This window comes from Chionomys nivalis, chromosome 4, assembly GCF_950005125.1.
Source record: "Chionomys nivalis chromosome 4, mChiNiv1.1, whole genome shotgun sequence".
NCBI classification, from domain to species: Eukaryota; Metazoa; Chordata; class Mammalia; order Rodentia; family Cricetidae; genus Chionomys; species Chionomys nivalis.
This window is the reverse complement of record NC_080089.1, coordinates 59,996,778-60,009,932: the sequence shown is the minus strand read 5'-3', so window position 1 is coordinate 60,009,932 and position 13,155 is coordinate 59,996,778. Positions and strand designations below refer to the sequence as shown.

The 13,155-nt window shown below is 45.0% G+C and overlaps 1 protein-coding gene across 2 annotated transcripts in view; it reads right to left on the bottom strand.

The window, feature by feature from the left end:
• The window catches only part of Uaca (uveal autoantigen with coiled-coil domains and ankyrin repeats), an 87,694-nt gene that overhangs the window by 37,160 nt on the left and 37,379 nt on the right, over nucleotides 1-13,155 (bottom strand). Inside the window, exons 1-2 of one of the 2 annotated variants that reach the window (XM_057767642.1) lie at nucleotides 5,930-6,387; nucleotides 3,011-3,144 (exon numbers count right to left, since the gene is read on the bottom strand). In XM_057767642.1, the coding sequence (XP_057623625.1) occupies nucleotides 3,011-3,144; nucleotides 5,930-5,968 (173 nt within the window). In that variant the 5' untranslated portion in view covers nucleotides 5,969-6,387. Of the gene's footprint in view, nucleotides 1-3,010; nucleotides 3,145-5,929; nucleotides 6,388-13,155 lie in introns of those variants that run through there. The other variant, XM_057767641.1, reaches the window with a different exon arrangement.

Below are 13,155 nucleotides of genomic sequence, written 5' to 3'. Positions count from 1 at the left end.
ACACCATATGGCCCTTTGGAGGCAGTAGCGCCTCCTTCTCACTAAGGTCCTTAGCCTCCTAAGGTTATGTCTTAGGAAATGCCAGTTTGAGGGTCATTTTTCATCCTCAGCTCCACACTTTGGAAGACTGTGGCCTTCAAAACAGTTGACACAGACAGTGCACGAGAGGGCAGGAGGCGTTGCCTACACTGCCCCAAGCTATAAACAGCAGGTGTACTTCAGGAAGAGGACATGTCAATCATAGAAACATATGCACAGACCTGTACATGAAGCATAAGGAAGCACTTTACAGAAATAAATACTCCTTTGCTAAGAGAACCTCTTCTTCTTCTTCTTCTTCTTCTTCTTCTTCTTCTTCTTCTTCTTCTTCTTCTTCTTCTTCTTCTCCTCCTCCTCCTCCTCCTCCTCCTCCTCCTCCTCCTCCTCCTCCTCCTCCTCCTTCTCCTCCTTTTTTCTTTTTGTTTTTGGAGACAAGGTTTCTCTGTAGCTTTGGAGCCTGTCCTGGAACTAGCTCTTGTAGACCGGGCTGGCCTCAAACTCACAGAGATCCGCCTGCCTCTGCCTCCCAAGTGCTGGGATTAAAGGTGTGCACAATCCCCACCCAGCAAGAACCTATTCTTTTTAAATATATGTAGTGTGTGTATCCGTCCATGTGTGTGTGTATGTCCCATATGTGCGTCTGTGTGTGTTAGCATGTGTATGTCTGTGTGTATCTGTATATATGTCTGTGTATGTCTGTATGTGTGTGTTCATGTGCTTGAAGGTATCTGGAGGCCAAACGAGGGTGCTGGATCCCCTGGAGCTGGAGTTACAGGAGGTTGTTTGCTGCCCAGCATGGATATTTATTTTTGTTGCTGTTTCTTGTTTTTGTTTTGTTTTGTTTTTTGAGACAGGGTTTCTCTATGAAACAGCTCTGGCTGTTCTAGAACTCACTCTGTAGACCAGGCTGGCCTCAAACTCACAGAGATCCTCCTACCTCCCAAGTACCAAGATGAAAGCATGCACCCCCACTCCCCAGTGACACGGATATTCTTGCCCACTGAGCTTTGTTTCTACTACCACAGCCATCCCCAGTTCCTTTCTGGAGCCACAACGAATTCAAATACTTGTTGCTTTTTTTTTTCTTAGTAGAATTTCAAAACCTTGGGACTAAAGCAACCACTTTGTAGTTAATTACACTGGCTGCTCTTGTAGAAGACCCTGTTCACTTCCCAGCACACATATGGTGGCTCACAGCTATCTGTACCTCCAATTCCAAGGATTACAACCCATTTTTCTACTTCTGTGGGCCCCTGCATTCCTGTGGTGCACATACATACACTGGGGCATACACGTGTGCGTGTGCGTGCATACATGCACACACACACACACACACACACATCTTCAAAAGTAAAAATAAAAACAAAGTGTTTTCAAAATAAAAGTATCCTTTAAAATTTTAAATTAAAATTGTTTTGCCACTAGAGATAATATAGAACGTACATCTGTAACACACTAAATAATATAAAATGTTTTCATTAAAAAAGAATATATAGTTCATACGTATTAATAAAAAGGAAAATATTTGCCATGTGAGTACCAAGAAGAAGACTCCTTCCTACAAAGACCTTCCTGGAAGACTAACAAGACACAAGTGTTCACCCCTGACCCCGATTCTGTATGGCTCGGTCAGTTCGGATAAGCTCAGGACTAAGCTCTGACCAGAGAGCCCAGCAGATATTCTAGCAACCATTCCAAACCCTGGAAGGAAACAGTCACACTAAGGACTTCACTGCTCAACATCTTAGCACTGGGGAAAGAAAATAGAAAGACACTCACTTGTAGAGATTACCTTTTACCATCTGTATCACAAGCCACATCAAATTGCATGGAATTAAAACAAAATAGAAAAAAAATAAAAATAAAAATAACTTATTTCCTGTAATTTAAAAGGAATGCACTCAGGAGGCCGAGGCAGGCAGATCTCCATGAGTTCAAGGCCAGCCTGGTCAACGTCTTGGTGAAATCAGCTAAGGCTACACAGAGAGATCCTGTTTCCGTGAAAACAAAGAAACAAACCAGAAGGCTGCTAGATAAAACTGACTGTGAAGCCAATAGTTCCCAGCTTTATTGCTGTTAAAACCTTCTGAATGTCCAGTCACACTCTGCTCTACTGAAATATTATACATTCCAAAGTCATAATCGACATCAAGCAATAATGACTAACTTCCTAATATTCACTTCTATATTTAACATCAGCTTCCAACTATAAGTATTCGAAAGAAAAAAAAAACTCTGCAAGGCTGAGACAGGGCTTTTAGGAAATGGGACTTTTCACCCTGGTGCTGGAAGGGCTCCCAGCTAAGGTTGCAGAGGCTGTAATTAGAGCCTTAACAGAGTCAGGATCTGCCCTTTAACCTAGCTGCTTCTGTTCCTCCAGAGGGAAATGGTGCAGATCTGGACAGGAGGGGGAGAGACCTCTGGATTAGAGGCACACAGCAAACTGGGAGTCAGCTCACCCAAAAAGGAAGGGGGGGGGCTCCCTAACCATGCCTATCCAAGGCACACTAGGTATTCCAAAGATCCTTGCTTTTCTGCCCAGTCTTGTCTAAACTAATGGTCTAAATTAAAAGCTCAGATTGGGGCTTGGAGGAAAAGATGGTGTCCTTTACAGAATGTGGCAAAGGAATACAGGAGAACGCTGGGGCCCTCCTTCAGCTTGGGACTCCTGAGGTCAGAACAAGCTAGAGACATTCTGCAGACATCAAACTGCTTCTTCTACATGGCTGCTTCAAAGATCGAATACAAGGACTGAAGAAAAGTCTGCCGGTGAAAAACCCCAAAGAGCAGAGGCTGTACATCACCTCAGCAGCTGGACACTGGGAGGTATTAGATGGAGGACAATCAGAACTAGTCCATAGTAGACAGTTCTGATTCTGGCTCGTAAAATCACAACAGGAATAGCCACAATTCACAGGAGCATTTGGATCCCAAGGCTCTACCCAGGCCCCGGGGACAGGACAATACTCACGCTGATCTGCCTTCCACATCTAGCTTGCCTGGATGGACGCCCTTTTTGGCAAGGATGGAGGACACTTTCTCCACATCCCCCCTTTCAGCAGCCTTCATCAATCGGTCATCATATTTATTCCATTCTGCTGATTGCTACAAAACAAACAAACGGAAAGGATAAAGGAGCATGCTAGTCACATCGCATAGTCGGTTCTCTCAAAGAAGGAAGGGGAAAGGGGGAGAAGCTCTACACAGTGCATCATTCCATTTACAACTGTACCCCAAATTTCTTTCTCTCTGCTGTGTTTTACCAGAATAGAAGAGCATTTATTTACTTACTTACTAACTTATTGGAGACAGGGTTTCTCTATGTATCCCTGGTTGGCCTAGAAATTGCTATATAGACCAGGCTGGCCTTGAACTCACCTGTTTCTGCTTTCTGGGTGCTGGGATTAAAGGCATACAAAGCCTTTCCAAATATGTGACTCATTGAGAAGTCTATTTACCTTAAACTTATAAGAAAATGTATGTTTCGCATGTTCAATATCCTGTTAGCTATCTCTGGGGCAAAGAAAAGAAATTAATCATTACTGACCACCCGCCCCAAGTCAGGCACAACACCTCAAAACCAGAGAGCTACAATTATGAGAGGCTTTTAACAGAAGAAAGGAGTCATGCTGCCAGCATCAAATAACTTGCATGTTGTAGCGGGGTCTTGCTCTGACTATTCCCTGTTCCCCTAGGGCTCACCCTTTCACAGCTGTCTCTGGTTACTATTTCCCAGCACCCTTAGGTGCAATAGAATGCCATGTGTACTGGAAGACACTATTTCAAAGGCATTGTTAGAAAACAAACAATACTGTATTGTTAGAATACAAACAATATTGAATAGAATAAGAAATAAAAACATACACATTAGGATAAAAGGAAACTTTTATACAGGATAAAAAACTAAAGAAGAAAGATTCTAAAGCAATACCTTTTGTTGTTCTTGTTTTAAAGAGACAGGTGCTCCCTATAGCACCCATGCTGGCCTCAAACTGGGCCCCATTCTCCTGCCTCAGTCTCCCAAGGCTTGCACCACCACTGCCAGCAGGTTTTGTGCTTTTGCAAAAACTCAGCGCATATATACTTAAAAGGAAGATGAAGGTAATTTCAAACCCGGGAGGAAGTAGCACACAATACATATTTCAATAACACCAAGGTTGTGTCAGCTTTGATCAGAGAGCACACCGTGAGGCAAATAACTTAGATCTCTCCTCCGTACACAGATGTGCCAAAACATGGAATGAGAATATAAACATCTGGGGCTATAGAAACGAGTCAGTGGTTAAGAGCACTGGCTGCTATTCCAGAGGATCCAGGTTCAATTCCCAGCACCCATATGGCAGCTCACAACTGTCTAGTTCCAGAGGATCTGACACTCACACAGACATACATGTAGGCAAAACACCAATGTACATAAAGTAAAATTATTTTTAGAAAGAAAATATAAACATATATGCTTACATATATGTGAACATCTAAAAGTGTGGATATGGTATAACATTTAAAAAGGAGACGAAGAAAGAGTTAATAGTGGGTGATAAGATAGATGTTTTTAAGCACATAAGATTTAACCTTTTAAAATATCACATTGAGGGTGGAGAGATGACTCAGAAGGTGCTTGCCACCAAGTCTGACGACCTGAGTTTGTTTGCCATGTCCACACGGCAGAAGGAGAAGACCGATATCCCCAAGTTGTCCTATGCTTGTGCACACTCTCATGCACACACACAAAGTTTTTAAAAGCCGGAAGGTGGTGGCACACACCTTTAATCCCAGGACTCAGGGGGCAGAGACAAGAAGATCTCTGTGAGTTCGAGGCCTGTCTGGTCTACAAGAGTTAGTTTCAAGACAGGCTCCAAAGCTATAGAGAAATCCTATTTCAAAAACAAACAAAAAACAACAAAAGTTTTTAAAAATGCAATAAATATTACATAAATTCACTGCTAAATCCATACTAACTCAATGTTGTTTCTGTAACTCTACAAGATTTAAGCATTGTCACATATTGGCAAAGTCAATCCATCCTTAACCCACAAAACCCACTAAAGGTTTAACCAGAAAAAAAATCAACTTCCTAACTTTCTAAAGCCTACCAGTTGACTCATGAAGTACTTGAAAGAGAAAATGAAAAGATTGAATATGAAGACAGATGTAAAAGTTTAATTTCTAATTCACTTCCTTTAACTCACTTTATTTTAACAGACCCTGGTTTCGGCACCTAAAGACTTCAAAAATGATGTACTGAGGTTAAATTTAGTAATCAATCCATCTCTTCTAACTTCAAAAATTCAAACTGTCAACATGGAAATAAAGTCTACCCTCTGACTCAAAATCTGAACTACAGCTTAGGTACCCCCTCCCTCTCGTTTCAGAGCAAAGCAGCCTGGCTCCAGGTTAGGCGAGCAGCAGTGGATTTAGAGGAAGAGACACTGGGCTGTCCGGAGGATTAGGTCATGCTCACCACACAAATACCTGCTCTAAACTGATTAGTTTATCCTTAGACTTAAAACAGCCCGGATCCCCAAGGAAATTTGCTGGGCAGAAAACAGTTCTGCACAGCCCGCAAACTCCAAAGGAAGGCTTTCACAAACAGAAGAAGAAAGATAATTCAGTGTGACTAAAGTCTCATGCTAATGAGTGGTTCTAAGACCGACTTCATCAAGCGCCGCTCCCAGCTCTGGCCCCATGTCAATTAACAGCTCTGCCGCCCAGTTACTAACATTCTAGCTTGTGCTGTTTAAGCCCAGAAAAACAAAGCTCTTGTCAGTTGCTGTTGATACGGTGGCAAACCAGAAGGAAAACCATCAGCACAGAAGCGTCATTAGTAAGACAGAGCACTTTAAAAGCACACGGGAAGCCTGTGTGCGGATCTGTTCCACAAGGTACCTACTGTGTGCTTAGGAGCGCAAGAGAGCCAACAGTTCATCATAGCCAGGCTTCTGGTTCCTGTTGCGACCGTGACCGACCCTGCATTAAATTACAAATCTCGCCTGCAGATTCCTCGCAAGGGCCTCAGCCCCTCACATGCTGGGCTGCATGTAGCTTGAATCTCCAGACTTATTTTCTTCATCTTCTGGCCCCTTCTCCACACTCATGAGGCTGAAACCCTCTCCTTCTTGCTGCCAGGCACTGAAGGCAGAGCTGCCCGAGTCAGGTATGTAACTCCTCCTTTTTCTTCCTCTCTTGTGAGCGGCTGGCTTTCAAAGTCGTCCTCTTTCAGGGACCCCATTGGAAGACACCCCACATCCTGCTTCATCCACACAGCAGCCCGGGCACTGCTGTGCATGCGACTGGTCACCTCCGGAGTGACCAGTAAACAGTGTGTGGCCTGGAACCATCAGTACAGTTCTATTTTAGATTCCATAGGACCTGACAGCTGGGTGATAGAAAAGGGCCAGGAACTTGTTGTCAATGCATGCCTTCCCTATGAGTAACCAAACCCGGGTCTCCTGGGGAAATGACTCAAGTGCATTGTGAAACGTGCTGACCGCATCAGTACAAATCAGTGCAAGTGTGTGACGAGGTGACCAGGAGGAGCACAGATGGATCTGGTTGTTCAACGAAACAGTATTTAGAGCTGGTTTCAATCTTACGGTCATCTAACACGGAGTCTCACTAGCCTAGACAAACAGGATATACAATTCTATTTAAAGCAAATGTGTCATGCTGTCATTTAAGGAAACACACACACAATCACCCCACTTTGAATGTTAGTACCCCTAGCAGGCTTGCTCTGCATACAACCAGGTTTCAGCTTACAACTGCTGCCAGTCTGTCTCCTTGCATGTCAAACAAGAAGGGACAAGGGCACTGCCAAGACAACATCATGGTGAAGTCTGCGCCATAAATTTTAATTTAAAAATTTAAATTTAACTCAGTGCTCTGCGTTTAAAAAATAAGTGCCCTGCCTGTTAGAATGAGTACACACTACATTAGTGGAAAGTCAAATGATCTGGATTCGTGGATAAAAGCAAAACACAGCTAAATAAACTGATTAAAACTGAAGGAAACCAATCTATCCGGAAGCCGAGCTTCATTATAAACACAGCTATGTGGGCGGAGAAAGGCAACAGCCCCCTGTGCTCATATTCCTAAAATACCAAGATTCCCCATATTACCTAGGCTGGTCCATCCTCCAGTCCGGGATCGTGGTTTTGTGTGTGTGTCTGTGTGTACAAAAGTGCACGTGTGTTTACTGTGTTCTACATATCACAACAGCATGAGAATGATTTATATATTCTCTAAAAAGGCATATTCAGGAAAACTGCTTGGTTGGAATGTGACAGATACCAAGCAAGGCTTAGAGGAAGGAGGTGACTGTCCCACCATAGATCATGCTGCCTGTTAAAAATGCTGCATGAACTTCAACAAGGAACTGGTTCCCTCCGGTTGCAGTATAAACCATGAGGCCCATATTCTAATTATAAAGCATATACGGCCACACACCCAGACGAACTCTTGTGAAAACAATGAGGTGTTTTCCTCCCAGACCACAAGAGATACCAAGGGGTTGTGTGGCCCCAGAGACTCCACCCAGCCTACTCACTCTTCAGGGGAGATCTGGGCTAGAGCTCAGGCCCCCACCTTTGGGGTAACAAAGCAAGCACGGGGAGGCTGAAAGGACTCTCCAAAGTTACATTAGGGGTTCTCAGCTCAGGAGATGGGCTGTGTGCCTTTGTGCAGATGGCTGCCCCAAAAGCCACCGTCCCATCCCTAGTCACACCCCCTCCACAGAGGCTCCCTAAGAACCAGAGTAGAGCCCTGGCTCTGCTGCCCCTGGATCTGGTGGGGATTCCCTAGCTCCCACGGAGTGACTCTCAAAATGTCATGTCCCCAGAGGCCTCGCAGACCCCTGTATCTGAGCGTGCCCCCTTCACTCCACCCCATCCCTCTAGCCAGTCCCAGGGACCTTTCTTCAAACTGCAGATACCTCCTACATCCATCCGTTCCCCATCCCCCACGACCCCTCCAACTCTACTACACAGCAGAGGGCTTTGTTCTCTTTCCTGGAGCCACTGGGTTCCTATTCAGGGTAGGGAAAATTCCAGTCCCTGAGTCCTCTCTCTCCCACACTCCCCATTAACTAGGCAGGATCCACACTGCCTGTGGCAGAAAGCTGTGGGTGGCTCAGCTAGTTGCGAGTGGGTCCTTCACTTAACAAAAGATTCTTCTGGCCCTCCCCTCCCCAGCCATGCCCCTCGGGTCCGCCTGTCAGACTTGGCAGACTTCTGTGGGCCCTCAGAAGCACTGTCAGCAGTGGTTTAGGAAGGAGCTTCAGGGTTGGACCAACCTGAGCTCAGAGCCAGGTCTGCCACCACCTGCTGTGTATACCAGGGGAGCACTTCACACTTGAGCCTCTGGTCCCTGACCTCAAAGACAGCAGCAGAGAAAGCTTCCAGCAAAACCAAAGACTGGATACACTTCAAAAGCTTGGTGAGGGGACTGGACCCAAATATCCAAAGTGGAAGGGATTGGTCAGTTTCAAGTGTTCCTAGCCAGGGACACTAAAAACAAAAACAACAAAAAATTGTTTTCAAAAATGAACAAAAAAGTAAAAAGAAAAAAAAAACCTCAAGTGTTTCTTCCTTCTTTCCTCTGTCACCTTCACCCCAGGTAGCCAACTCCCTGATGAAGCTGCTCTGCTTTCGTTTGTTCTGATCTTTTGAGGCAGGTCTCACACAGCCAGGCTGGCCTGGGACTCCACACAGCAGAGGATGATTTTAAACTTCTGACCCTCCTGCCTCCCCCTGCCAGTTACAGTACTGGATCCTAGGAGTGTCTGCCATGCCCAGGTTGTAGGGTACTCACTGCACGCCAGGCCAACATTCCTGCCCAACTGATTCCTTACAACGTTCTCTGTAAGGGTATCGGGACAGAAAAACCCTTTTCAATCTTTACTCAGTCAGGGTCTCTGGGTCAGGGTCCTTAGTGACTGCTAACGTCACACAAAGGTGACTTCATCGTCCGGTAGCCGAGCATACCGTCACCTTTGAAGTAGTCTAAGCAAAAATTTAAAAATAAAAGTCTACCCAAACTTATGGAACTAATCTTTTACAAAAAAAATCCAACGGGAGAGAGGAATATAATAAACCATAGATGTACCATGTAGTGTACAGAAATAAAATTTTTTTAAAAAGAAAAAAAATAGGGACAATCATAGTTTCTTTTTAAAAAAAACAGCAAGAAAGGGCTGGAGAGATGGCTCACTGGCTAAGAGCACTTGCTGCTCACAGAGCACCTGTGCTCCACTCTCAGCACACAACTGTAGCTCCAGTTCTAGGTGATCTGACGCCCTCTTCTGGCCTCCACAGGCACTGTACACACATGGCACATATATATGCAGGCAAAACACTCATACACATAAAATTTTTAAAAATCTAAAAAAAAAAATACAGCAAGAAATAAAGACGGAAGTAGCTAAATTAAAAGGGACATGGAATCATAACAGATGAACACACAAGCAACAAGGCAGTGAGCTTTAGGACTGTGACTACTGACTGCACACTTAAGGACATTAAACAATTATTTAAAAATGGGAGGTGCAGGTATGATAATGTTGGTGTATAATTTTCAAGCCCTAATAGTAAAAACTACATATTATATCATGTTCAGATACAATAAGATGTCTACATTACAAGCTCTGAATACAATCAAAATAGTCAGTGTAAACCAAATTCAATAGCACATCTGAAAAATGAAGTACTATAATAAACTACTGACAGAATCCATCACTAGAATTCAAGGAGGGGTCATGGAATGAAAATCAAAACAGCATCATACACTAAGTGACCTGGACAGAGGACAGCTTCTCAACTAAAGCAAAGTATTTGGTGAGCTTTGGCAGCCTTCCACAGTCAAGGAGACTGTCGAGCTGACAAGACGGGCACAGCACAGAAACATCTCAGTTCAATCCCAGGACCCACATGGTGGAGGAGAGAACAGATTCCTGCAGTTGTCCTCTGACCCCCACATGTGCACTGGGGCATGCACACACACGCACACACACGGAATAAAAATACATGTTTATCTTCTACATGTTGCTTTTTATCTGGTAGATGATTAACAAGCACCCTGCCTTTTCACTCAGCTGTCTGCTGCTTCTGCTGGGCGGAAGTGTTCACACCGGAGGTGACTCTTTGGGATCGCTTTTGCTATGGCGTCATATGTGGCAACGCCATCATGAAGGCTTCTCTTGTGTTTCTTCTGGTTTTACAGTAATAAGGCGTGTGGTGTTAAGGTCTGTGAGCATGTGAAGGCAGCTGGTTTCTTTCAACTGGATGTAATATAAGAGGTTAGCATCATTCTTTTGTGAGTAGATAACCAGTTTTCCCAGCAGTGATTGCTAAGACATGATTTTATACTCATTAGGGTAACTACCATCAGAAAAAAAAAGAAAGGAAAAGAGGAAGATGTTAAGAGAGCGAGCGTGAGGCCGCTCTACTCCTGGGCATCCATTCCAAAGAATCCCCATGCCCTCCGCAGCAGCCCAGAGCAGAAGCAGCCCAGGTGATCCCTGATGAATGAAACGGAATATTACGCAGTTCTTAACAATGAAGGCAATCACATTCCAGGGGAACCCCATGCTAAGTAAGATAAGTTGGTCTCCTCCCCTCCTCCTCTTTCTCTCTCTCTCTTTCTATCTCCTCCTGTTTCCCCCTTCTCTCTCTCTCTCTCTCTCTCTCTCTCTCTCTCTCTCTCTCTCTCTCACACACACACACACACACACACACACACACACTGTATAAGGCCACCTTCATAGACTCTAAGGTAATTAAATTCACAGAAACAAACAAATAAACCGAATGGGGGGTAGTCAGCTGTCAGAGTCAGCGGTAGGGGAGGGAGGGGAGTGACTGGTGAAGGACTGATCAGCCCTGTAGGCTGAGGAACTTCTGTAGCTCGGCTGCTGGACACTGTGAACACACTCAACTGCACACTTAACATCGGCATGATTCTATTGCTATTTTATAGTGGAATGATTTCATATTATGCGCTAGGATTTTCAGCCCAGCAATAATTTCTAAAATAAATGTGATTTTTTTTTTATGATAGCATTAAAAAGATTAGTACAAACATAACTTTTTAAAACACCAGGGCAGGTGAGGGTGGCCATCAGCTCATGGCAGCTGAGCACATGGTCTGGGTAGCGGGGAGGCCTGCTGAGTTAGCTGGTGCGCCTCGGACTTTCCTTCTCTACACATGGATCCACACACTTGATAGAGAACCTTATCTTAAACTGCTTCGCCCGGTTACCAGAGAGGCCCGGTGGTCACCAAAAGCAGCAGTAGGCCATTTTCCCCCTGCAGTCCTTTACAAAGCCACCTGCTACGAACACCCAGAGTGTCTTGGCAAGTGGCAGCCAGACACTTACGGAAAGCCCTGCAGGAGTAAATGCAAGTCTTCTGTGCTGACTAGTTTTAGGTCTACTTGACACAAAATAGAGTCATTTTGGAGGAAGTCACATCAATAGAGAAAATGGTCTACCAAATTGGCCTGCAGGCAAGGCCGTGGTGCATTTTCTCAGTTGATAATTGGTGTGGGAGGGCACAGCTCACTGTGGGTGGGGCCAACCCTGGGCTGGTGGACCTGGGCTCTATAAGAAAGCAGGCTGAGCAAGCCATGAGGAACAAGCCAGTGAGCAGCACCCCTACATGGCCTCTGCATTAGCTCCTGCCTCCAGGTCCCTGCCCTGCTTGAGTTCCTGCCCTCACTGCTTTGATGACGAACTATTACATGGAGCAGTGAGGGTGACAAACCCTTTCCTTACCAGCTATTTATGGCCATGGTGTTTCACCATAGCAACAGTAATCTAAGTTAAGGCACCTGGGTTCCAAGATGGCGCCACTGTGCTGGGGTGGCAGGACTAGAAACCACTAGTCACAGGCTGTGTGGATTTAAAGAAAGGACACAAGACACAGAGACAGACTGTGATGTGGACTGTAATCTGAAATAAACACTTTCCTCTCCAAGATGCTTTTGGTCATGGTCTCTCTCATAGCAACACAAATCCTAAGACACGTCTGAACGCAAACAGCCCAACTTTCCTGAGAAGCATCAGTGTTTGCCCAAAGGATAACATGCATAATAATTTTAGGTGTATGTATATGTACATAGGTGTTTTGTGTGTGTTTGCATGTATGCAGGTGCACATGTGCACTTGTGTCTGGAAGATGCAGGACAGCCTCTGGGTCACCCTCAGGAGCACTTATCTACCTCCTAGCCTGGCTGGCCAGGGACCCCAGGGACCCCAGGGACCCTCCTCTGGCTTACTCTCTGTGTTGGGATTATAGGACCGCCATACCACTCAGCATTTTTTCATGGGCTCTGGGGGTTAAACTTGGGTCTTTGTGCATGTAAGGCAAGAATCTTCCCAAATGAGCCATCCTCCAGCAAAGACAGTTCCATGGTTAGTCACTACACTGGTCTGAAAAGGAGATAATCAGCTCCAAATGCAGCTATCCAAAATACCTATGGTAAAGTCAAATTACAGCTGCTTCTAAAGGATAAATACAACATTCTAACGCAGAACAGCTATTTCACTAGGTGGGTCTAGTTGGATGATAACGTTAAACCCTGTAGTGGCTCAAGTGAGGAATGTCCCCCAGAACCTCAGGCATTTGAAAACTTGATCCCCAATTGGCAGTGCTGTCTGGGGGAGGTTATGGATCATTTATTACGGGATCCTTGCTGGAGGAAACAAGTCACTAGGGCAAGCTTTTAGCGTGTATAGCCTCACCCCACTTCCAGTTCACACTCTCGGCTTTCTAAGTGTGGATGGGCAAAACTGTGATCTCTCAGCTTCCTGCTCCAGCTGCCGGCTGCCATGCTCCCCCTGCCATTATGGACTTTCCCTCCAGAGCTGGAAGCCCAGTGACCCCTTCCTTCACAGGTCATGTTAGGTCCTTGTGTTTTATTACGGCAGCAGAGATGTGACTAAACCAACACAAAGTAAAGAACTCCCAGGTCTTAACATGGGCACCCCACTCATACCAATTGTAACTTCATAACTTTTTCAGAAATGGAATAAAATTTTTGGAAAATTTTAGAGCACTGTGTGTTGGGCCAGATGTGGTAGAGCACACCTTCACAGGCAGAGGCAGACAGATCTCTGTGCAT